Source organism: Pristis pectinata, chromosome 2 (assembly GCF_009764475.1).
Source record: "Pristis pectinata isolate sPriPec2 chromosome 2, sPriPec2.1.pri, whole genome shotgun sequence".
Taxonomy (NCBI): Eukaryota; Metazoa; Chordata; class Chondrichthyes; order Rhinopristiformes; family Pristidae; genus Pristis; species Pristis pectinata.
The window spans coordinates 128,909,531-128,936,901 of NC_067406.1; the positions used below are offsets into that span (position 1 = coordinate 128,909,531).

General features: G+C 40.3%; 1 protein-coding gene across 1 annotated transcript in view; it reads left to right on the forward strand.

Moving 5' to 3' along the window:
- LOC127582551 (janus kinase and microtubule-interacting protein 1-like) overlaps positions 1-27,371 on the forward strand; it is a 183,999-nt gene that overhangs the window by 137,797 nt on the left and 18,831 nt on the right. Inside the window, 4 exon segments of the mRNA XM_052037908.1 lie at positions 6,113-6,195; positions 11,570-11,594; positions 11,596-11,634; positions 24,452-24,655. Coding sequence (XP_051893868.1) covers positions 6,113-6,195; positions 11,570-11,594; positions 11,596-11,634; positions 24,452-24,655 — 351 coding nt within the window.

A 27,371-nucleotide genomic window follows, 5' to 3' on the forward strand; every position in this document is an offset into this window, starting at 1 on the left:
AATGGTGCCTGGTATCTGCTTAGTAGGATCCTGGGTATTGAGTAGTGGTGATGTCATCAGCTGACTGAGGAGCCATTCATGTTGCAGAATTCATGCCAGCAACAAACCTGGAATGAAAAAGCATACGATATTAAATTAACTGTTTAAATGTTATACATAGACTTAAATAAAGACTAGAACATGTACATAAGATTAAGGTGGAGGCCAACATATCATAAACTGGAGTGCTGGAAGCCGAACTCTCAGCAGAAAGCTGCAATGGAGCCATGGTTGAATAAAGAATGAGGTACTGGTGATTTGGCCCACAGTGACTACACTGGCTCTCTGACAGAGCAACTTGCCCTTTCTCTGCTGCCTTACAGATTGTTCTTGGCCATATATTTATCCAATTCCCTCTTCAAGGCCACGATGGAACCTGCCTCCACCACATCCACAAGCAGTGCATTACAGATTCCAACCATACACTGTGTAAAATAAAAAACCTTTTCCCTCGTGTTGCTGTGAATTCTCTTCCTCTTTATCTTGTATCTGCGACCACTCATCCTTGACCCCTTTACCAGAGGGAACAGCCTCTGTCCAGAGCCCTCATCATTTTATATGCTTCTATCCAATCTCCATCTCATCAAGTAAGGCAGTCCCAACCTCTCTCATCTCTCGTAGCTGCAGTCCCTCATCCTCGGAACCATTCTTGAAAATCTTTTCTGGATTCTCTCTATTGTCTATATATCCTTTCTGTAATGTGGCAACTACAATTGAATATAATACTCCGGTTGAAACCAGACCAGTGTTCTACAAGGGTTCGGCATAACTTCCCTTCTTCCATAAGCTGCCTCTATTGATAAAGCCGGGAATTGTGTATGCCTTTGAAATTGTTTGGTCAACCTCCCCTGCCCCAATAACTTGTGTGCACTTACCCTCTGGTCTCTGCTGCTGCACCCCTTTTGGAACAGTATCCTTTATTCTACATTACATCTAATTGTTCCTATCAAAACGCATCGCCTCTCATTTCCCCTCATTAAACTTCATTTTCCACATGTCTGTCCATTCCATTAACGTGTTTACATCCTGCGGCAATCTCTTGCAATCCTCTTCACAAGTCACAGTACTTGTAAATTTTCAGTCATCTGCAAATACAGAAATGGTGGCTTACATCCCAAGTCTAGATCATTAATATAGATCACCAACAGGAACGTCACTAACAATAATTGCTGTGGATGCCACTATTCACAATGCATAGCCAGATGTTTGAAAGTTGCTGTCATTTTAACAATGTAATAACATTGAAAGCTGATAGTTTACAAACTCATTGTTTGCAAGGTTGGCTGTCAAAAGGGAATGATATAGCCAGTTGAGGAAAAATAAAATGGAGCGCTGCGGGAAAAGAGAGTTATTCTTTTAAAACCTAGCAAGGATTTGGGCTGAATATCGTCCTCCCTGTGCTATTGATTCCATTAAAGAGAGGGCATATTTGGTAATTATAGCTATTATGTGTGGAGGAAGGGCGAATAGAGGGAGATGAACAGAGGTAAAATCGAGAAATAGTAAGATGCAGAACAGAGCAATTGCTGGAAATCTGAAATAAAAGAGAATGCTGGAAATATCAAGCAGATCAGGCAGCATCTGTGGAGGGAGAAACAAACTGAGTTAGTGTTACAGATGGATGACCTCTCATCAGAACTGGCCAGTACTGACACCTGCAGGAATGGCTGGTTATCTGAAATGGTTGGATTCATTACTGAATCAATATAATGTATATTGGAGCTCAAGGAACAACATTTCTTCTTCCATCTAGGCAACATGCCGAGACAGAAAAAGTATTGTTTCCTGACATTACATTGGACTTCATTGGAACAGCGTAAGAGGAAAAAACGAAGAGGTCAGCGTAGGAATGAGATATGAAGTTAGTACAGGGAAATGGCACTGGTAAAAGATCAGCCATGGTCTCAATGAGCACAACTGCCTGAATAGCTTATTTCTTCTTCTGTGTCTTATGCTCTTATGATCCAAGTGGACATCTAAAACATACAGGGATTCCAGTAATGGGTGCAGCGAGATCAGCAAGATCTCCATTCCTTAAGAAAAGATGAAATGAATCACTACAAAAAATTCTGATTAACATTCTATTTTTAATTTGTCACATTGCTTTATTTGAAAACCTTCCTTTCCCCCTCCCCCTGAAGGCAGTGACTCATTCTAAATTATGTCCATGGATGTTCCTGAAGTCTCTGTGAGTCAATGCCCTTAATGATGGTAGGCTATCTAATCTTGTGGGCATCTCTGCCCATCTAGATCCGATGCAGTGTCCGTTAATATTGCTCTTAATTCTTAAAATGTTGGTTCAAAGCCTGCTCCAGAGATTTGACCTGGTGATTTTACAGATTTTAGCACAATATTGAGGGAGTCCTGCATTGGTGGAGATGTGACTTTTAGACTGAGCCTTCAAAACCTATACTCTTGGGTAGTTATGAAAGCTCCTGTTCCATCACTTTGAGTTATGATATTTATCGCTCCAGCAACATCTTTGAAACAGCTAAACTGATTATCAGTGTTCCTTGCTGTATATAGGATGGGCCTTCCCAGTCGGATTGGGAGCTACATATTTTAATTGCACCGCCTCCCGTGATATTTTTTAATCTCTGCTGTAAGCCCCATCTTTCCCAAAGATTCATCAAGAGGAAACAAGGAGAGAAAAGAGGAAGGTAGTTGGATCTCAGTTAATTAACTGGAGGATGCACTGGGGAGACCTTCTGCCAATGATATTAATCCTATCCTGGCCCAATCTTCCTGATTTGGGACTCATTACCAAGGCAAATATCTCATTGTCAGGGGACAGAACATGCAGAGGTCGTGCTGCTTTAGATGATGAAGAGGGAGCAGAACAGATTTCCTTTTAAAGCCTTGGATTAGGTAAAGTGTTTGGGTGAAATATCCATTCTCCAACTGGCATTTGGTGTCTGCCTCAGAGTACTGGTAGTCCTTGCAATGTAGTGGAAGGTTGAGGTGAGGGGGTTGCAGTGAAGCTGCAGCCAGCAATTTGGAAGGATATCACTAACGCTGTCTCTGCAAAATTCTACTTAACCCTCTGGAAGGATAAGCAAACAAGAATTCCAAAACAGATATTTTATTCTGAGTTCTGCCTGGGAAGAGATTACCAGGTGGACAGAGGGAAAGATTTGAGGAGGTTCTCAAAGTCGAGAAAAAATACAACATCCCACTGACTCCTGGGAAACTCTGGCTTATGACCCCCAAAGTTGAGAAGGAGCATTCTGCATGGAACCAGGAATCCATGTATCAGGAACCCAGCATAAGTGGCAGAAAGGGTGTACTACCTCACAAACTAAACACCCTTTCAGGCAATTCCTCTCTCACCCATGGGTCCCAAATCAGCCTCATCTGTCTCCTCAGAACCCACAGAGGCAAAATGGGAAGCAAGTCAACCTTAATACCGAGGGATTGCCTTAGAAGAAAAGTAACTATTGATCTGTACATGAAGAGCCAGGCCTCATCATATACTTTTCCTACTGTGTCTCCTTCTTTGTGGTCTGAATGAGGGCAGCAGAAAATCTGGGCCAAGACAAGATCAGTTTCATTATTATTTGATTTTTAAGATGTAGTTATGAATTGGCCAAGCTTTCAAGTATGTTCAGAGTTATTGCAAGGAGTGCTATTTGGTTTCTTAATGTTTTAAATAACTGTTAAGGCATAATAGTGTTTATGAAATAATACAAAATTGTATCTGCTGGTTAAAGATTTAATGCTGATGCTTAGGATATTTTCAATGCAATGTGAGCCAATCATAGTGATAAGGATATCCCATCAATGCAACATCAGGTTGACTAGCAATGCCATGCCTACAAAGTTGTTCATCTGCACTTTTGTTTGCTACCATCCAGTTTAGCAAATTCTCCAGGACAATAAGTAAAAATTGTAAAATCTGAAAGATTAGATTGAGGTAATTTCTTATGGTCTCTGAAGTCACCGAACAGCTATGTGTGTAGAGTTAATTGGGCATATCAACATGTCAAACAACTGAAAAGTGTAAAACTGTAGATGTTGAAAATCTGAAATAAAAACAGGAAATGCCAGAACTGCTCAGCAGGTCAGGTAGCTTCTGAGGAGAAAGAAACAGACTAAACATTTCAAGTTGATGACCACAGTTCTGATGAAATGTTACCAGTCTGAAATATTAACTCTGCTTCTCTCTCCATGGTAGCTGAGTATTTCCAGCATTTTCTATTTTATTTCAGCTTCTCAATGCGTTAATAATGCAGTCTCAATTTTAACCTGGTCTGGGAATCAGGCAGGCTGGATCCAAGGTGTTCAGCAAGTCCCACTAATAGTGTTCACCTGGAACCATTGTGCACACTGTCTCTTTTTATTGCATCCCAGTCAGTTCTTCAACCCAAACCCCTGTGGGAACCTACAGTTGTCTGAAGGGCTGTTGCAGGGGTTGGGAGCAGGAACTGCTGGAGCCAAGGAATAGCTTTGGCAGGTCTTAAAATTGAAAACAGAGGAGCAGGGGAAACAAAGCTTTCTAGGTGACCTTTGATGAGCAATCCTGGCTCCTCCTGCCCACAGCAAGAAAGATAAAAACCTGACGTGATTTTTACCTTCTGCAAAAATTAGTTCATTACATTGACCACTGGTTAAAATAGCAGTTGAGCCCTAGTGGTATCATCAGCATATTCAGACAAGAACTCCGTCAGTTTCCAATGGGTATTGGTTTATTATTGTCACTTGTACAGAGGTACAGTGACAGTAATAAACTTGCCTTGCATACCATTTGCACAGATCAATTTATTACACAGTACATTGAGGTAGTACAGAGTGCATTGAGGTAGTACAGGGTAAAAACAATAACAGAATACAGAGTAAAGTGTCACAGCTACAGGGAAGTGCATCGCAGGTAGACAATAAGATGCAAGGTCAAACAAGGTAGATTATGAGGTCAAGAGTCCATCTCATTGTATAAGGGAACCATTTAATAGTCTTATCACCATGGGATAGAAGCTGTCCTTGAGCCTGGTAGTATATGCCCTCAGGTATATCTTTGCTGCTTGCTCAGAAATGAGGTAAAACTGAAGATTGTGGGTTGGGAAAACTGCAACAAGTAAGCCCCTGGTTCAATGTTGAGAGCTCAGCCAGAGGCTTTCCACTTCTTCACATTGTCCCAGTGTAACTGACCATCACTGGGCAGAGCAAGGTTTTCTCTTTGATTGCCTAATTAACAGGGAAAGTATTCATGAAACTATTACTTCCTCAGCAAATCTGTTGTTACTTCTAAACAACATCATGGAGCAATGCCTTGGTGTGAGTCAGTGCATTTCCTATATGTCTGTGATCTCATTGGATGAAGTGGTTTATGTCATATCTCCTGAAACCAAAACAAACAAAAAGGCTGTTTAAGTATCCTTCTATAAAGATAGTGCATCAAAGATACTGACACCACCTGAAACTATCTTTTCAAACAATAATCTAAAGATTCTCAGCTTCTCACACAAAGGACAGATTTATGAAGAGGAGGAGGGTTAAGCATGATCTGCATTTAATTGGATCATCCCTTATCTGAATCTTTCCATTTGCCTGCTTTAGTATCATATCCTTGTCTGAGAGACAGAGAGACTGAACCGTTCATATTCCATGAAAAGGTTTCCCTTGTTTCTAAACATGGTGCAGTCATCTCATCTGCCCATTAGATATTATAAGGTGTGTGGGAACACCTGACTCTTCACCTCTCCCAAAGAAAATAAGTTCTGCCAGATATTTTTCATCAGGTTAGCATCCTTATAAGGGAACACAATCATCTTTTATGCATATACTATGTGTCTTCTGTAATAGGCTGTGTTGTGCTAAATGTTTCCAAGAATAAATTTGAAATACTGTTTTCTGTAAATAGTTTTGTGTTTAAAAAATATCCATAATGTAGAAATGAAAAATAACAGTGCCTTTCGTATGCTTCTGCTTTTGAATCAATCTTTTGCACACATGCAGATGTCACCTCCATTATCTGGTTTAAATTTCTTTGACCTTTTAGCTAATTATGTCCATTAGGATTAACACCATTGGTGTACTGACTCATCTCCTTTGATGTGCTTTCTTGAAAAAAATACAGTGGCTGAAACAGATTGAAGGCACAGAGGCTGCTCTTCATCAGAAGATGTTGGACCTGGAGAATGAAAAGGTACTGTTATACGTGTTAATGCAAGAGCAGGATTATACTCTATTAGAAATCTGTTGGACCACTTTGAAAGCTTGAAGGGATGGGCATTGCTAATGCTTTAGAACGTGTTAATTGAGTTAAATAAAACAATCTTACCAACTGATATTCACAGATAATTTATAGGTTATACAGACAAATCATTGCCCCTTGAATGGTAACTTAATTTAACTGCATTGTTTCAACTGCATTGCTGTCCTTCAGATACTAAATAACCATTTTGGTATTCCAGATAAGTAGAAAGTGCAGAATTTAGAAAATGTTCAACGTTTTTCAGTGTCTGATGTTGGGTTGTGCCCTGTCAGCACTTTTGCTGCTGAATCAGAAGGTTCCAAGTTCAAGTCTGATTTTCAGCAGGTTGAGCTCAAAAATATGGGCTGATGTTCTGTACTGTTGGAGGTTGCTTTATTGGATAGGATGTTGAAATGAGGCCTCATGTATACTCTCAGATAATCCTGTGGCTCTCTTTCCCTAAACAGCAAGGGATCTGGTACACATATAAGACTATAAGATATAGGAGCAGAATTAGGCCATTTGGCCCATCAAGTCTGCTTCGCCATTCAATCATGGCTGATGTTTTTTCAAACCATTCTGCCATCTTCTTCCCATAACCCTTAACCCCCTTACCAGTCAAGAACCTCTCAATCTCTGCCTTAAATACACTCAATGACATGACCTCCATGGTCCTCTGTATTAACGAATTCCACAGATTCACCACCCTCCTCATCTCAGTTTTAAAGGGATGTCCCTTTACTCTGAGGCTGTGCCTTTGTATCCTAGACTCTCCTACTAATGGAAACATCCTCTGTACATCCAATCTATCCAAGCCTTTCAGTATCTGATCGGTTTCAATGAGATCCCCCTCATCCTTCTGAACTCTATTGATACAGGCCCAGAGATATCAAATGCTCCTCATATGTTAGCTTTTCATTCCTGGGATCATTCTGTGAGCCTCCTCTGGACCTCATCCAGGGCCAGCACATCCTTCCTTAGATACAGGGCCCAAAATTACTCACAATTGTCCAAATGCGGCTTGACCAACACCTTAAAAAAAGCTTCAGTAGCATACCCTTGCTTTTATATTCTGGTCCTCATCAAAATGACTGCTAAGATTGCATTTGCGCCTTTACTACTGACTCAACCTGCAAGTTAACCTTAAGAGGATCTGAACTAGAACTCCCAAGTCCCTTTGCACCTCCGATCTTTGAGTTTGCTCCGATTGAGAAAATAGTCTGCACCTTTATTCTTACTATCAAAGTGCATACCCCACACTTCCCTACTCTGTAATTCCATCTGCCACTTCTTTGCCCACTCTACCAACCTGTCCAAGTTCTTCTGCAGACATCCGTGGCAACCGCTCTCCTAGACAATATTTGTTCTTTAAAAAAAAATTAACTGGTCTTTATGATGTTGCTATTTGTGGGAGCTTCCTGTGTGGAAATTGACTTCATTAAATGTAAAGAGATTTGGAATGTTCTGAAAAGTGCTTCTTCTAAGCAATTGGTTTATGAGCATATTGAGAGAGGTCGGTCAATTAAATTACCGTATGATACTTAACCATTCAGATGATCGAAATGCTTAAAGGAGATTTGGACAGATAGATGGTAAGAGAGGGATATGGCCAAATGTAGGCAAATGGGTCAAGCTCAAGTAGCCACTTTGGTCAGCATGGATGAGAAGGGCCTGTTTCTGTACTAATGATTCAATGATCCACTCTTTTCTGCGTTGGTTATTCACCTTTGCACATATTTCAGAGAAGGGGAAAGAAATGGAGTGAAAATCGCTGGGTCAAAATTAATCTTGGGTGGGGTGGCCTTAGATTGATTGAATTGCCACCCATTGTATACCAGTGCCCAATATTGCTTTACATTGCAATCCAGACAATTTTTTTTCTCTTGCATCTTTTTACCCCAAGAAGCACAGTAATAATTAGAAACGTTTAGGTTATGAAGTCTCACACCAGATTGTGTAGGATATCCATGGCATTTATCTGACTGGATAGCTTCTTTGATTTTTCCAATCCAAAATTACTGCCCTTTACCTCCACCGAGAGTTCTCAATGGCATTTAGCCATTTCCGTCATTTGCTTGATCATCCACAGCAGCTCACTGTAAAAATATATAACTTTATTCATTTGTTCATGGGGTGTGGATATCACTGGGCGATGCCAACACTTATTGTCCATCCCTGGTTGGCCCGAACTGTGCAGTAGTTAAGATGGAACCTTGTTACTGGATAAGGAGTCACATACAGAGCCAAACAGGTAAGGTTGGGAGATTTCTTCCTCTGGAGGACAAAAGTGAACTAATGAAATTTTTACAACAATCCAGTCATTTCATGGCTATTGTTATTAACTTTCATTAAAAAAAAACAAATTTAAATTAACCCAGGTTTGGACTCTCATCTGTGGATCAAAAGTCCAGAACTTAAGCACTCTACTATCCCACTTTTATAATGTGTTGAAATTGGGTGCTTTGAACTTTTTGGTTTCACTCACTAAGAATGAATGAACCAAATATTGAAAGAATTGCACAGATCAGCTTAGAACAGCAGAAATGAAGGACTTGCACTTCAATGAGTGAAGCCAGGATTGGCCATTTGTTTTTAGTGCAGTGCCCTGCACAGAATGGAAGAAAATGAGGAGTTGCTCAGAATGGAATAAGAGAACGAGCCTGTATACTTAAAGGGGAGTGTGATATCAACTCCCACCAAACTCCGAAAGAGGAAGCAGGCCATGTGGAAAAATATGTCTTTTAATCAAAGAGGCATTAGGCAGCCTGCATGAGGACTTGCAGCCACCTCCATCTCACCTCATGGCTTCCTTTGTAGCTAAGAAGGCATTGGATTCCACTTTTATAGCACAACAGTAAGGCCACACATTCAAAGATTATGTGGCCCCAATGGAGGAAATTCAGCTGCTGAAGCTCAGAGAAATTTTAACTGCCGCACTCCTTATAAATATTCCAATTCAGATTCCTGTTTGAATGCAGTGGGCATCAAACTGGTTGGATTAGGTATCTAGGCTGCAGGAGGGGACACTGAGGAGTGAAGCTAGCAGGGAGGCAATCAGAGTCGAGTGAAAGCAGGAAGCCCATTGGTGAGAGAACCTGTTGCAAGGGAGGCCCAGGGAGATCATGTCATGCGTTCCTTGGCCTACAAAGAAACTGGGAAAACAAAAGATACAGCTCACAGCAGATTTGATCTATGATAAAATCTGCCACTGCTTCCTTCTATCCCTCTGCCACCCTCTGTGCCTGAGCCTGCTCAGGTATCAGGTTGAATTTGCAGCGTGTCACCATTGCTTATGTCATCAAGCTTGATTTAGTTTAAGGTAGAGTCCCTGCTGCCCAGAGCTTGACATTGCAATCAGTCAGACCAGGCAGAGAAAGATTGGTTTGGAATTGCCATTGGCAGATCACTACTACACCCCAAGTGACCATCTGCTTAATTCTGACCAGACAAGTGGACTTTAAATTGGGTCAAGTGCATTGATGTATGTTATTTTGAATGATGTCATAATATGCTCAGCCCTTGCAACCCAACTCGACCTCTTCAAGACAGAAATTAGTAGCTGGTATGGGGATGGAGGTCCTTCTACTCCGTTGGGTATGACTCACTCAGAAAGCAGCAGGAGGGGAGGCTATAATGGGGCACTTTAACAAAATGTGTTCACAGATTAACGTTAGGAGGAGCTCTGCATTGTGTTATAGAGCCTCTATTCTCAGTGCAGGAAGCAATTGGCTCAGTGGTGAGTCAGGGGCTTAATACAGAAGAACGATGGTAGGGGGAATGATTGGATTTGGGGCTTGTCTCTGACTTTGTCTCTCTCATCTTTCTCTCTCTTTTACCAAAATGGCAAAAAGTTCCTTCTCAGACCCCAGCAGCTGAAGTCTTTTGGGAATCACATGTTCTGCCATGCCTTGTGGAGGAGCATGACAGTGCACGAACAGTTTGACACTTTAGTAAGGTGATGCATTTTCCAAAATATCTTATATTAGCCCCAATCAAAGTCAGTAGCATAGCACTTAAAAAATATTTTACAAAAAAATTGTCAAATTACATGTGAAATAAGGGAACAAGGTTTGTGCACACATAGTGGGGCTCTCCAAATGAGTTAGCATGTTTCTTGATCGATTTCCTCTGAGTGTGGTCAGCTGGCTGACAGTTCAAAGTCCACTCCCAAAATAAGCAGCTCAGTGATTTTGGTGATCGTGAATTGCTCGGCAGCACTGCTTCCTAAATGTGCTGCCGTGCCTTAAAAAGGGGAGTTGCATTTAGCATTGGGAACAGGAAAAAGCAAGATGCAAGGTGCGAAACAACAGACAAGCACCTCCAATGCCCGTAGGATGGCAGCAAATATCATTCTGAATGAGCTAGTTACAGGCACTTCCAAACTAGTACAAGCCCTACCTGGGTTACAAACACCTGACTCATGGACACTGTACATATGAATGAACTCCCATAAATATAGTTAAATTCAAAAGAGAATCAGTCTGAATAAAAAAGCCTGTTTTACATGTAACCTCCCCACAGTGATCAGACATCATTGTCTCTTAAAAACACAGGCTGCCAGTTGCACCAATGGGAGGCCACATTAAGAGAGTTGTTTTGGAAATTACAAGCAATCGTTTCAATTGATACTTGTGCAATGTAATATCCACTGATCCTTCGAGCCCATCAAAACCAGTCGTTGAGTGTGGGACATTCTGATTCTGTACCATTGTAACTAGACAGGGGATGACTATAAATAAATGTTTATGTTAATTGGCCTCCTCAACACATTCATTACAATACCATGGAGGTATGTCACCGTATTGAGGGATTTTGTGTACTTTCTGACTTATGGACAAAATCGAACTGTAAAAAACGGAACCTGTTTGCAACCCAGGGACTACCTGTGAAAAGAAAAGGCCAAAATTGTTTCCTGATCTGGTGATTTATTTCAGATTTCCAGCAACATGTCTCATAGTTTCAGCGCTGCTTTGCACTTCTCTCTGCTGTCTTCTCATTCATCTTCCATTTTCATCTCATCCTGATAGGTCAGCTACGATCACCAAGCTTTCACCACCATCCTCAGCCGGCAAGCGCCACCTTTCTTCTTACTCTCTTTCTCCCCTACCACATATCCTCCCTTTGGCCTCTTCATCTCTCCCTCTTCACTGCAACTTAAGATGTTCAATTTCGAATCTTTCCAAGTTCAGATGAAAGATTAACCTGAAACCCTTTCCTTCCCACATACACCTGTCTGACCTGCTAAGTATTTACACCATTTTCTCTTTTTTTATAGAAAAATTGGCAGATTCAGATATAAGCTGAATGTTTTATTCTCTTTACTAGGAACTGTTTAGCAAGACAGAAGGGCTACCTAGAAGAGGAGGCTGGATTACAGGAAACAATCTCTGGACCATGCCTACATGGTAGGGACACCAATCAGCATTTCTCAGTGCATTGTCACTGTGCAGAGTTAGGATGCAATAAAGTTTGAATTATCGTGTATCACCTAGATGGGATTCTGGTACTAAAATAATAGGATGACAAGGAAAGGATGCCCTGGGTTCTTTGAACAATTCCCAAAATTATTATTATTACTACTTAAAAAAAAAAGAAAATTATTTAGGAATTCTCTTCCTCAAAGGGTGGTGGAAGGCATTCTTTAAAACATTTTAAGACAGAGGTAGATATATTCTCAATAAGCAAGGAGGTGAAAGGTTACCAAGGTTGGCAGGAATGTGACCTTGACATTACAATCAGGTCGCCCATGGTCTTACTGACCGGCAGAGCAGGCTTGAAGGGCTACGTTGCCTACCCCTGCTCCTAGTTTGTATGTTCGTTTGTCACATTTGTGTTAGTCTTTTATATTGTGGATCCACAGAAAATGGGAAGAGACTGATCAGACTGTCAGAAATAAAACGAGAACATTGCATATTAAATTTAACGTTGCTGTGTCTGTTTATGAGTGTATGACAGGCACATTGGCAACGTTACCAGGAAATAGGTCCTACTCTTGATTTGTGAATATGCCTGGGTTACAGCTAAATTCATTAGGGCCTTAGAGCTGAGACCTTATCTGATATAGAATTGAATCAAGATCTGGGCATTGCTAGAAGGCCAGCATTTATTGTCCATTCCTAATTTAGGATTTAGCCCCAGTGATGACGAAGCCCTGATGATAAATTTTCAAGTCAGGATGTGTGTAATTCGGAGGGGATCCTGCAGATGGTGGTGTCTGCGTGCTTCTGCTGCTCTTGTCCTTCTTGCTGGCAGAGGTCATGACTTTGGGACCTGCTGTTGGAATAGTCTTGGCATGTAACAGTGGTACATTTTGAAGACTGTATGCACTGCAGTCACTTTGGGCAGGCTGTGGAGGGAATGAAGGTTAGGGTGATCGATGAGGAGCCATTTACATGGGCTTCTTTGTCCTGGATGGTGTTGAACCTCTTGAGAGTGGTTGGTACTGCACTTATCCAGGTGAGTAGAGAGTATTCCAAGAAGCTACTGACTTGTGCCTTATGGAAAGAAGGCACAAGTCAGTGTCAGGAAGTGAATCACTCGCCACTGGATACCCAGCCTACCTACCAATTAAGTTATGTAGCTGGTCCAGTTGAGTTTTTAGTCAGGATACTGATGGTGAGGGAATGCCATTGAGTGTTAAAGGTAGGTGGTTAGACAGAGATGACCGTGGCCTGATACTTTAGTGGCACTTGCCACATCAGCCCGTGCCTGAATGTTTTCCATCTTCCTGACCTGACTCTTCTGCCTGAACAACATGGGCACAGACGTGGAGCCTGTTCTGCTCAGCGCTGTCTGCTGTATGAGTGGCCCTTCTAGGAGGCCATGATAGAACTGAAGGAAACCACCCATAAATCTATATTGGCCCTTGCCCACCCCCACCCCCCACACCTCCCTCCATTCTCTTGCACCATGCAAGCTGCTATAAACGCACACTTAATCCTTCCACTTGTTTTACTCCTGCATCCTCTTCCCAGAACTAGAGAAATTATATACTTGACTATGAGGTGAGTGGTCTTAATCACCTCAAACCACAGAGGTAAGGTTGGGCAAACTGCAAAGACGGTTTCCTCTGATGGTCACAACAAAGCTCAAGGACCAATTAGGATGGTCCTTGGGGTTCTCAGCTCAGATAAGTACAGTAAGTGTGGAGGCTGTTATGTTTATATAAAAACTGCTTACTAAATATTATCCCTTATTAACACCAATACCTTAAATTATCCATCTGAGAATATCACATGAGAAAGATCACATAGCTTCTAAGCACCATTTGATTATATAATGCTAATTGATTTGCTGTGCTGTTGCATGTTGGGGAGGAAAAAACAGTCTCATTCTTAAACTTTTTCATTCACAATGAAATTACATTTATAACTTCATTTTCTGAATGGAAATTAGTTCTGTAGCCTCTATGTACATCTGCATGTAATGCAGTGTAATAATTTGTATAACTTGCTTAAAAACAGAGATTCTTTGAGCAATTTCATCTTGAGAGTTTTGGTGTCAGCCAGTTGGTTGTGGGTTCAAGCTGTATGTCAATGTATACTTCAGGCTGACTCAGTGCAATACTGAAGGAGTGTTGTACCATCAAAGGTGCTTTCTTTCAGATGAGGCTTTAAACTGAGGCAACACAAAAAGCGCTGGAGGAACTCAGCAACTCAGGCAGCACCTATGGACGGAAACAGACAGTCAAAGTTTCGGGTCGAGACCCTTCATCTGGACTCACCTTTCCCTCCATAGATGTTGCCTCACCTGCTGTCTTGCTCCAGATTCCAGCATCTGCAGTCTCTTGTGTCTCCACTTAAACTGAGGCCTTCCATGTCCTCTCAGATGGATATCAGAGATCTCATTGTACAATTCAAAGGTGAGCTAGGGTGTTCTTCCTGGAGCTACACAATCAAAACTTGTAGGTCCTTCTCTCATTGCTGTTTTATGGGACGTTGCTGTGTGCTAATTGCCTGCACATCTTCTACAGTACAATAGGGGTCACACTTCAGAAGTACTTCATTGGCCCTGTGGCATTTTGGGATTCTTGTGATCTCAGCAGAGTCAGTTCATGGATGCAACCTCTTACTTTCTTTTAATGAGTGGGAGATACTGTCCCATGGTTTAAAACCTTCCAAAAAATTGTCTTTCAGATAATTGGTAAATGACTCCTTAACCCCAGGTGTTGAATCAGTATAATCAATTCACCTTTTTAAAAAATATTTTGTCACAATTCATAAATAATGATGTGAATATTTTTGGTGTATTTCATTTGTATGGAATGGGCAGGGAATATTGTGCTACTTGGTTAAAGGCAACATGAATTTGGGCTATACTGTTAGTACCAATCATGTGAAGAATATATAGGTTATAAATCACAATGTTTATGTATTTTTGTTTGATGTAAAAGATTGTCATTTCTTTTTAAAGATTGAAATTATATTAATGGAAAACAAAAAAAACTGCAGATGCTAGAAATCTAAAGTAAAAACATTGATATTTTTATCTTACATTTCAATTCTTTGTATTTTTAACATAAATTGACTGAAATTAAAGGAAAGGCTTGCACTTTTTATAGTATCTTAGTACATATCTCAGACATAATGACCACATCACACACAATTGCTTTGAAATGCAGCGCCTAAGTGTCTTGATTCCCATTTTTGCACAGAGAGATCCCACAGGCAGTCTTAAAATGAAGGTAGCCAGTTTTTATTTTTAGGGGTGTTTGTGAGCTATGAATGTTGGCCTGGATATTAAGGTAAGTCTTTGAATTTTCAACTACTGAGATGTAATAGTTAAAGATCAAAGGAAACAGGAGGATGGACCTTTCTTTAATATCACTTCTGAGTGACAGACAGCTCACTTTCAGTAGAATGTGACATGTTGCCACATGACTATCTGAAAATGCTGATCATTTTGTTTGTGCTTTACAGGGTGGTCAGATAGAAATAAGTCTGCGGTTGTAGTCATCCCACCAGCGATGGCACTGTAGCACATGTACACCAGGTTTTTCTCACCTATACAAAATCCTCATCTGGGATTGAATTACTGTTTACCAAGAGGAAAATCTGACTGTTCCAACCAAGCTACTGTTGATGCTAAGCATATTTGAACCAGGAATTACATAATAAGAGGTAATCTCACTAAAACATTCAAAATTCTTGACAGGACGGAAGCAGGGATGATGTTTCCCTTGGCTAGGATGTCTAAAACCAGGGGTCACAGTCTCAGATTAAGGGTTCAGCCATTCAGGACTAAGGTGAGAAGAGAATTCAACCAGAGGGTAGAGAGTGTCCTCTCCAAGAGGGCTCTAGGGTTCAGTCACTGAGTATATTCAAGTCAGGAATTAATAGATTTTGGATATTAAAGGAATCAAAGGATATGGGACTCATTCAGAAAAGTGGTGCAAGGATGAGAGATTAGCTATGATATTGAATAGCAGAGCCAGTGTAAGGGGCCAAATATCCCCTTTCTCATGGCTTTTTTTCTATGTTTCTTTGTAACTGAGCACATTGGAGCATACATACCACTGAAAAATTTTATGTATTACGTTCAAGTTCAAATATATTGTCATGGGCATACATACCCAGAGTATAAATGCCATGAGAATTCGATTTTTTTCAGCAGCAGCACAGTACATTACAAACATTATAAACATAAATTACATAGCTTAACGTAAATTATACATAATTTACACAACAAAATAAATAAAAATTGGACTGGGTTATCCTTGACCCTGTCTAGTATCTAGTAACTCCATACCTGCCTGGTCTTTTTCGAAAAATGGACAACCAAAGGAGCTGATCTCCATACCTGATGGGTGCCTGACAAGTTGGAGTGGCTCTGAGTGGCAAGCAGGCTTGGGTATCATGTCTGAGGCCTTGCCTTCAGAATGCCTGCTGTCAGCTGTCAAAAACTGTAAAAGACTATTAAACAGGTTTTAAATGTCTCTACCATCAAATTAAAGTTGAAAAAAGCACAAGTGAGTGCTTTGCTTACTGTTTTATCAAGCCGTTTCTATGCCAGTCTTCTTTGCTCTAAAGCTAAGTACTGAATGTAACATTACATGTTTAAAATTTTTAAAAAAATTTTATTTACGGCGTGGTAACAGGCCCTTCCAGCCCAATGAGTCCGCGCCGCCCATTTTAAACCCAAATTAACCTACCCATACATCTTTGGAATGTGGGAGGAAACCGGAGCACCCGGAGGAAGCCCACGCAGACACGGGAGAACGTACAAGCTCCGTACAGACAGCGACGGGAATCGAACCCCAATCGCTGGCGCTGTAATAGCGTCGCGCTAACTGCTATGCTACCGTGTCTTTAGAAAGTTGGTGTTCTCTTGCTGGGCTCCATGGTGAGTCTGGTGATGGAGTGGACAGTCAGATCCAGCATTCTTCAGTGTTTAACCTCCATGAGTGCTTGAGTCTTGGATGATTGACAGCCTCCAGTTCTCTATGGAGCCGCCAGTATGATTCTGCTAATCATTTAAGTGGTGCTGTGCTGCAATAGTTCTGTATTGGGCACTCACAATTGTTACGTGATAACCATGTAGGGTAATGTAAAAGCAAAAAAAAAACTTCAGATGCTGGGAATCTGAAATAAAAACAGGCAATTCTGTTGATATTCAGAAGGTTAGATAACATCTGTGGAGAGAGAAACTTGGTTAACTTTTTTGGTCAATGAACTTTCATCTGATGCATAGAGGCTACAGGGTGAAAAGAATAGAAAATGTTGGAGATACACTACACCCCAGCCAGCATCTCTGGAGAAAGAAACAAGAGCTAATATTTTAGGTCAATGACCTTTCATCAGTCTCTCTCCCCATAGATGCCACCTGATCTGCTGGGTACATTGTAGCCCTGTAGGGTACGTGGATTGAAAAATCTGCAGTTGAATGCCTCCTGCCACTATTGGCACTGTAGCCTGAGTCATCCCTGTGGATTTTCTAGCAAACAATATCTACTTACTTGGAGAACACCATTTAAAGAGTGGAAGAAAGAGAAGTTGAGCAATATCTTCCAATGAAAGCAAAACAAAAATTCTCCTGAAAAATGTAGTGAGTGAAGAACTGTTACATGTAAATTATGTGCATGAAACCAGTCTCAGTTATGTATAACAATATGATCAGCATCCTTGATCAACAGGAGAATTGCCCAAACATATCCATTCTTTCTGGCATTACCATGGCCACTAAATGAGGTCTTTCCTATTTTTGGTCTTAGAGATAAGTTTGATACCTGCAAGTTAACTGAACAGTGGACTCCCCCACACCCTCACTATCTCTAAAGTACTGTCTGCGATGTGAAAGGTAGTTAATCCTGCAACTCTGATCCCAGAATCTATTAATATGCCAATGAATCAGTGTGGTCAACTCTCTAGAAGTTTAAGATTAATCCTCAGGGCAGTAAAACCAGTGAGAACAATTATCAGGCATTTAAATGTGTTTTTTTTCTCTCTTTTTTCCATTAATACTTAATAGTTACAAAATATTGGAGATGGATATGGTGCATCTGTGTATCTACATGTGTGGACAGGTTGTAAAAAAGTACAGGAGAATCATGTGATGTACCTACTTTATAACAAATCAACAGTGACTGGAACATTCAGTCTGTAGCAGAACTTTGAAGGCTCAAGATGTATATAGATTAAAAGTTCTACCTTGTTTAATAAATCCCAACTTCTTTTGATGTAATGCACTGGTGAAGACATTGCAGTGGGAGAAAAGGCTTTGCAGAGAGCCGAGAATTATCTGATCAGGTAGCAAACTGTTTCCCATTTGGGTTGGAAAGATGGTGCATGTGAAGGTGGACATGTTTGGTGACCAGTGGTAGGGACATTGTGGTGGGATACTTGGAGATAAGAAACCATATAACGAAACTCCAGGACTACATCCAAGAAACAGTGGCAATCACCTTGAACCACCAAATATCTTGTTCATTGAACCAAATGGTGTTATATCTTGATTGTCATTTTTATAGAGTTACTTACCTTAAGGAGTGGAATCAATGCCAGTAGTTAAGTTTTATCCTTCAAAAATTAACAAGGAAAGTAAAAAATCAAGAGAACAAGGGAATATTTTGGTAGAAAATCAGAAGGATGGAGCTTAGAGGGACCTGGGTGATTTTGTACATCCTAGAAGAGTTCATGGTGTATTTTTATGATAGTTTCTCAGAAGGGCACTTCTGAAACCAACCAGAGAGCAGGCTCTACTTGAAGTGGAAATGTGCAAGGATTAATTTACAGCAGTCATAATATGATTGGATTTAACATTCAGTTTGAGGGGCAGAAGAATAGGTTGAATATATTCAGCTTAAATAAAGTCAATTATGAGGGCATGAAACAAACCTAACTAAAGAACTGGCAAATTAAGTTACAGGGATCAGTCAGTTGAGATGCAGTGGTAGACATTTAAGAGGATCTTTGGGAATATGCAGAATATATACATTGCAAAGAGAAAGAAAATCCACCATATGTGGTTAACTAAAAAATTTAAAGACAGTATCACACATAAAAACAAAGCATATTATTGTGCAGGTGGCAGGTCAGAAGATTGGACGGAATATAGAAAATAGAAAAGAATGACTAAAATGTTATAAAGGAAAGAAAACTAGATTACACGACAATGGAGGCTGGAAATGCATAAAATGGATAGCAAGAGCTTCTGTAGATACTTAAACAAGTGAGTTCACAAAGTGAGCATTGGTCTGATAGAAAGTGGGTCTGCAGATTTAATAAAGGAAAAGGAGATTGGCAGATTAATTAAACAGGTGGTAGGTGTGTATGTGTCAATCTTCGCTGTAGAGGATACAGGTAACGTTCCAGAAATAACTCTAAATTGGGAATTGTAGAGGTGGGAGAAACTCGGAAACATTACCATCACCAGGGAAGTGGTACTGAGCAGGTCGATGGAGCTGTGTCCGACAATTCTCCAGGTCCTGATGGACTTCATCCAGGAGTTTTGAAAGATGTGGTTAGTGAGGCAGTTGATGTGTTGGCTTTAATTTGCCAAAATTCCCTAGTACCATTCAGGAAAATTCCATTAGATTGGAAAATAGCAAATGTAATTGCTTACTTCAAGGAGAGAGTCATAAAGCAGGAAACAAATACAGACCAGTTAGCTTAACTTCTGTCTTAGGGAAGATGCTAGGAGCTCTTTCTAATGATGTTATAGCAGAAAATTTAATCAGGTAAAGTCATCATGGTTTTGTGAAAGGGGAATCATGTTTGATCAATTTATTGGGCACCTTTGAAGAAATAACATGTGCTGTGGATAAAGGAAAGCCAGTGGATGTGATATATCAGGTTTCCAGAGGTGCTGCATAAAAGGTGATTGTGGAAAACAATAGTCATGGTGTAAAGGGTAACATACTGTCATTTTACAGAGATTGGCTGGCTAATGTGAAACAGAGTAGGCATAAATGTCTTTTTTTTTGGTTTGCAAGATGTAACAAATAGTTTGCAATGGGAATTGGTGCAGGATCCTCAACATGTAACAATTTATATAAATGATTTAGACGGGCCAAAGGTGTGGTCGTTAAATTTTCTAATAACACAAAAACAGGTAGGAAAGTATGAAGTTATATTTAAGAATGAATAAACGTGTCCACTGTTATGAAGGGGATATAAAGAGGCTCATAAGTGAGTAGACAAAGATCTTTGCTTCCTCAGCATTCCTTTGACTTACACTTCATCCATACAAACCAGCTGCCACCAATAGGACTTCACCACCCTCTCTCAGTTGACTTCAATCTGTACCATCCATTTTCTTGGTCCCTTTCTGACAAGCAGTTGTTGGTCTGAAACATTAACTCATTTTCTCTCTCCACAGATGTTGCCTGACCAGCTGAATATATTTAGCATTTTATGATTTTGTTTGAAAATTGATAATTAAGAAGTAAAATTGAGGAGAATAATATACTATGATAGTCCAATGAAAAGCAATCTGGTGAATAGTAAAAATCAGGGAAAAAAGCAAATTATATTAAAAATGGACAAAATCAGCTATAAATGAGTTGGGAGGAAATTCAAGAGAAAACCGAACTGAAAAATAATGGAAAGAACATATAATAGAGGTTGGGGTCAAGAGGAACTTAAATACAGAGGTTAGGGTTGGTGGGAGCTCTACCAGGCTGCTTTTATTAATCTTCTCACCAACCTACCTGCTGATTTCCCTGAAACTCCAGCACTTTATCACAGCATATCCCCCTCCTTTTCAGCCATATTCCACTTTCTCCTTGGCTGCTCCTTGTAAAGTACCTTTGTTTAAAACAAATTGCATTCTTAGAAGTTGTATTTAAGAATTAATAAGTGTATTCAGTGGAATCTCCTTTTGAGCCCCAGTTTTGTTAAATAGTGCCACCATCTATCATTTCCATACCACAGGCCATATAGTTAGCTCCCTATACTGTAATTTCACCAGAACATTATCTACTGCATACTTCTTTCCGTACCAATCATTCAACAATGTATTCAGTTGAGATGGCTAAGTTACGACTAGATTAGAAGGATTTTTTTTTTGGTTTTACTAGGAACTGAAACGTGCTGTCCTCACCCCGAGTCTGCTGTCCTAAATCCAGAAGTAATCTCAGAAAAAAAACTGCACATGTCGGAAATCTGAAATAAAAAACCAGAAAATGCTGGAAACACTCAGCCGGTCAATCAGCATTGGTGGAAAGAGAAACTGTTAATGTTTCAGGGATCCTTCTTCAGAACTGGGAAAGGAGTAATCATCCTGCCATTCCGCTACATCTTGAAATTTGATGCCTGTGTGGAATCAAAGTTGGCAAATTTTGCTAATTTTGTCATGTACTGTAACTGGTGCATCCATTTATACAAACACTTAAAACTATTTGGAACTGACGCGCTTTGGAGAATGCCAGCTTGTGATAAAAGATGCATAGGAAATTTTCCTCATAATAGCAGTTATTTGGGCACAGGACTAAAGTCAGTTTTTATTCCCTATACAAGCCTTCTGCTTCTCCTAACTGTAATCATACAGGTGTGGCTAAAGAGCAACTTTAATGCAATAAAAATTCTCATTCCACTAACTTCAACAGAACTGAACTTGATAGAAATGTTATCAATCCATCAATCAGGAACAGCTTCTTCCCCTCCGCCATCAGATTTCTGAATGACCCATGAACACTACCTCATTATTCCTTTTTATGGAACTGTTTATTTATTTTTGTATTTCATAGATTTTTATGTCTTTGCACTGTACTGGTGTCACAAAACAACAAATTTCACATCATATGTCAGTGATAGTAAACCTGATTCTCTTTCATAACTTGACAGTGTGCTGCATGAAGCAATACCAGGTCATATGACTGGTTGTTTTTCAGACTGGAGGCCTGTGACTAGTGGTATTCCCCAGGGCTCTGTGCTAGGCCCTTTGCTATTTATCATCTATATCAATGATTTGGATGAGAATACACAAGGCATGGTTATTAAGTTTGCAGATGACACAAAAATATGTGGTGTCGTTGACAGTGCAGGTGGTTATCAGGATTTACAGAGGGATCTTGATCAGCTGGGTAAGTGGGCTGAGGAATGGCAAATGGAGTTTAATTCTGATAAGTGTGAGGTGTTGTATTTTGGGAAGACAAATTTTGGGAAGGTAGGACTTCTACAGTGAATGATAGGGCCCTGCGGAGTGTTGTAGAACAGAGGGACCTCGGAGTACAAGTACATGGTTCCCTGAAAGTGGCGTCGCAGGTAGACGGGGTGGTGAAGAAGGCTTTTGGCATGCTGGACTTCATCAGTCAGGGCCTTGAGGATAAAAGTTGGGATGTTACGTTGCATTTCTACAAGATGTTGGTGAGGCTGCATTTGGAATATTGTGTTCAGTTTTGGTCACTCTGCAACAGCAAAGATGCCATTAAGCTGGAAAAGAGTGCAGAGGAGATTTACGAGAATGTTGCCGGGAACTCAAGGGACTGAGAGAGGTTGAGCAGGTTGGGACTTTATTCATTGGAGTGTAGGAGAATGAGGGGTCATTTTATAGCTGTGTATAAAATCATCAGGACATAGATAGGATGTATTTTTCCCAGGGTTGGAGAATCAAGAACTAGAGGGCATAGGTTTAAGGTGAGAGGGGAGAGATTTAATAGGAACCTGAGGGGCAACGTTTGCACCCAGGGGATGGTCTGTATATGGAATGAGCTGCTGGCGGAAATGGTTGAGACAATACATTAACAACATTTAAAAGGCACTTGGACAAGTACATGGATAGGAAAGGTTCAGAGGGATATGGGCCAAACACAGGCAAATGGCAGTAGCATTGATGGGAATCTTGGTCGGCATGGACCAGTTGAGCCAGAAGGCCCGTTTCCATGCTGTATGACTCTATGACTCTATGACTGAAAGCTTGGCTCCAGAGAAAAGCTTTAAAGAACTTCTGAAATTAGGAAAGAGATGCAAAGAGATAGTGAGGTTTTGGGAAGAAATTCCAGATTTTAGGGCCTGAGGAGCTGATAATTCAGGAATGATGCTTAAACTGAAGGATGGGAGATATTATGGAGGGTTAAAGACTGAGTCATTGTAGAGATAGGGAAGGTTGAAACTGAGGAAAGATTTGAAAACTAGCATGTTCTCTGACTTTTATCTCTATGCATTCATCTAATTGCCTTCTAAGTGTCTCTCTTTTTTACCTTGCCTACTCCACAAAGCAGCAAAACCTACCATGGGAACCAATATTTCAGCTGGATTCTTCATTGGATTTTTATTTAGTGAACATCTTACATTGTCAGGCCATGGTTTTGTCTGCCCCAAAACAGGAGAAACCTTCTCCATATCTACCCTATCACACTCTTCCTTAATCTAAAGGCTTTTATACAGTTGCCTCTTGCCCGACTTTTATCCACTCAAAGAGCTGCAGCCTACAATTTCTCTCCTGCTTATTTTCATCAACAGGTGTTAAAGATTTTTCTTCATGCAATAAAATTTAAAAAAAAACAAAGATGTGTCTGCATTTGTGCTGCAGAACTGAAGAGGTTGAAGACATAGATTAATAAGAGTAGGTGTCCAATCACTCATAGAAACCCATCTGGAAATATTAGCGTAACAGTTCTTCCTTGGTTGGTAATGCTAAGCAGGCTATAAACCGCAGTATTCTATCTCTGAACGTCACTTCACTAACCCTAAATAGAACTAAATTTCGGCGGAAAGGGATAATGAGCTGACACTACTACTTAGCCATCTGCTACTGATTAGACGTTAATCTCAAAGTTGAATCCTGTGCAAAAACTGGTGCAAATGTTATCATCACAGTTAAATGCTGAAGGTGCTCAGAAAAGCAATGGTGATTCCAGCTGGTTAAACTTGCTGTTCTGGAGCTGTACACAAACAGTAAAGGGTGCTTCTGAGTGTCCAACTTAAAATTCTAACCAAACATAATAAAACATGCTTCCATCATAGTTACCAAGTTGATTTAGCAGTGTTGTCACCGCCATATATAAAATGAAATTAGCTGCACTGATGTGTGTATTTACTTTATTCTAAATTGAAAAAATTCTAATCTGGACAAATCAAAAGCACACATCTTTGCTGCTAAGAGGTATTTTTGAAATATAAACTGCTTATTCCATTCTTATTGAGAAAATAAAAAATTGTCCAAGAGCTGCAATGTCTGATCTCTTGGTAATGCTTAGCATTGTGTTGAACGTAAGGCTATTGATTTGCAGGCGGTAGGGATGGTAGCTGTTGCCAAGGCATTCTTGCTGTCACTCTTCTTACTGAGTTACTACAGCAACGTTTGCAGAAACACAGAGACCATTGAGAACCTTCAGGGCTGTATGTTTCAAATGAGCTTGTGGTGAATGGGTTTTCTAGGTCAAATTTGCTTTTGTTATCAGTGGAATGTTGCATTCTGGGCTTTAGCTGCAGTTCGGAATTGGATATGCTTGTTATAAATTGGAGTGCTTCAACTTTTGTTATCTAACACCAGCTACCTGTGTCATTGGTTGCTAATAGCAACTGAAGAGCACCGTAAAACTTTCAAACAAAAGGCTGACATTCCATGGGACTTTTACTGTGTGTAAAATAGCACTAACTGTTCTGGTTGCTCATGTCTGATCAGAGCCTGGCAGACACTCAAATGAAGTCTGATCCGGTGTCTATGAGCTCAGGAACAATGCCTTGCAATTACGAAACACAGTTAATGTTTTCCTTCTGGAACAGTTGTTTTCTCTTAATGGGTCAGTAGTTTTGCATATAATATGTACATTCTCCTCCTCAGCAAATCCAGGAGCTGGAAGCCACGCTGTACAATACCTTGCAGCAGTGCCCCGGAAACAGAGTAAGCGAGACACTGACTGAGAAACAAAAGGAAGAGTTGAAGTTGGCAGTTGAGAAGTGGCGACGTCAGGTTCTGAGACAAAGCCGGGAGTATGATGGTCAAATCTTACAGGAGCGTATGGAACTGCTGCAACATGCTCATCAGGTACTACGCCTGCCCCTTGGGTACCAGTGATACTCAGTTCCAATTAAACTTTTATACTTCCTTCTCTAAATTAATATTTTAATCATAGTAATGTTAATAGACTAATTATTCCCCATTAATGTTGACTCATTTTCATTTTTTTTGTCCTTTGTTTTTCAGAATCAGGAAGGGACTAAAAGCATTTCCATCAAATGTTTATGTTTCCTCATTTAGAGCAGTATCTTTATTAATGCAAATTGGCTACTTGAAGTTCAGAAGAAAATAAATGACAAAGTTCCATATTTAAAAAATACAAATTGCACATGCACATTGCAGAGGACTTGCCTTTTAGTGGTTCAATACCATAATTAAACCTGTTGCTTTGCAAGAATCTGGACAGCCCATTTATCATTTAACAAGAGTTATTTCAGTATGGAATCTGTTTCAGCAAATTGTGCCTTAAAGGGAACATAAGATTCAAGGTTAGAGGTGTGTGTGTGCACGCATGTGTGTGTTTTTGTGTGGAGGAGGGTGGATGGAGTGAGCTTTTCAATTGTCCCTGGTGGCTCAGTTGTTGTATTCATTCAGAGCAGAAACTGAGAGACATCTGGGCATTGAGGGAATTGAGAGATTCCCTCAATGTGCTGGAAGATGAACCAAGATGGAAGATCAGTCATGATCTTGATAAATGGCAGAGCAGGTTCCTATTCCTTGTGATTTTTATTTGTTCTTATTGAGCAGGGCTTGTTCAGTTGAAGGACCTGGCGGATCTAAATCAATGCAGCTCGTTTTTTTGTACAGAACAATCAAATGCTACCATAGAGTGGTGCTGTAAGCTGTGATTGATTTGGTGGAACTTTTATGTTCTCGGTCAGAAGGTTGTGAATTTGTGCCACTTTACACCTAATCTGACACTCTAATGCAATACTAAATGAGTACTGTACTTTAAGAAGTGCTATTTTTAAATGGCTTCACTAATGTTCCTACTTTTGCCACCAAGAAGGACAAGGGCAGCAGAAACATGGGAATACCATCAGCTTCAGGTTTCCTTCGAATCACACACCATCCTGCCTTGAAGGTTTATCAGCAAGCCTTCATCATCACTGGGTCCAAATCCTGGAACTCCTAACCCAGCAGCATTGTGTGGGTACCTTCACCAGAAGGACTGCAGTAGTTTATGAAGCCCCTCACCACCATCCTCTCAAAGGTATTTAGGGTGCCAGTGATGCCCAGATCCCTGGAATGATGTAAAATATTGCACGGCACTATTTTGTGGAAAAGGGGTGTCATGGTAGGGGGTGGTTTGATTAATGGTTTCTGACCATATTTGTCCTTCAGCCAACACTGGAAAAATCATTGGGTCTGGTCTGGTCTATATCATATTGCCGTTTGTGGGAGTGTAAATTGGCTCATTACAATAGTGACGACACACCAAAGTATTTAATTATTTTTGAAGTGCTTTGAGTGTCTGGTGGTTATGAAAGGCACTATATATAAATGCAGTTCTTTTTCTATATTGCATACAGCTAACATCCTGAGTGACTTTTTTCTTAGCTTTGTGGTTTCAGAACTTTGCAGTTAACATTACCAGGTTTGCTCTTTGTAAAGTATTAGTTCCTGGGATCAGAACTGAAATTCAGCTTGGGGTGACTGGATGAACACCTCTTTGTTTCTCAGAGCTCTACGTGAGATGAGTTTAGATAGCCTACTTCTAGTGCATGTGGTTCATGACATAAGACTCATAATTTGACCATAAATTGGCAATCTTCCCCTGAGTCCAGAAGAATGGATGATATACAAAATTGAGATTACGCCTGTGCAGGGTGCTCTTTAGAGTTTCAAAGTAAGAAGGTGAGGGGTAATGTTGTGGCAAGATAAAGGGACACTGGGGCACTGGATTTTAATGCTTACTTTAGTGGAATTTAGTGCATAAAATTGGTTGTGTTGATTAAACTTACAAATAAATACTATTATAATTCCAATTTTGTCAGTTGGTCCTTGTTTGCCTCCTGACGCTAGAGTAGACCTTTGTAAAATAACTTTGCTAGACAGTTAGATCATGGCTGAAATAAATCAGGACGGTTCCTGATGCAGGGTTTCGACCCAAAACATCGGCAATTCTTTTCCTCCCACAAATGCTGCATGACCCACTGAGTTCTTCCAGCAGATTGTTTGTTGCTCCAGATTCCAACATCTGCAGCCTCTTGTGTCTACATAAAAGTAAAGTTTTGATTGTTCTTTTTTTTTGTCTTCCTGATACACATTCAACCCTGAGCTTTGTATCTTCCACTGAGAAGCTTCTATTCTTGAGCCATTCTTGGTTTGTGTCTTTCTGCACTATTTGGAAAAGAAAATAAAGGAGCAGAAAAGCATGGGAAGGTCTGGCTTTGTGCTTACCCACTGATGCCCTTCCACCAGTTGCACAGGCCCACAATAGGTGAATGTGTTCACAGGAGAAATTATCCATGGATTGTGGTTAACTTGACTTGTGGACAGAAGCACTGTGCTGACAATAGTCAAAAAGGTCATCCCCTCACCCCAAAGAAATAACTAACAGGATTACTTGAGGCTCCAAGAGCGAGCATACACATATTTGCATGAATTAAGGATAGCAGTAGGCCATTTTGCCCCTCGATCTTACTCTGCCATTCAATAAGATCATGATCTAACTGCAACCTTGCATTCCTGTCCACCCATGATAACTTTTCAAGTCAAGTCGAGTTTATTGTCATATGCA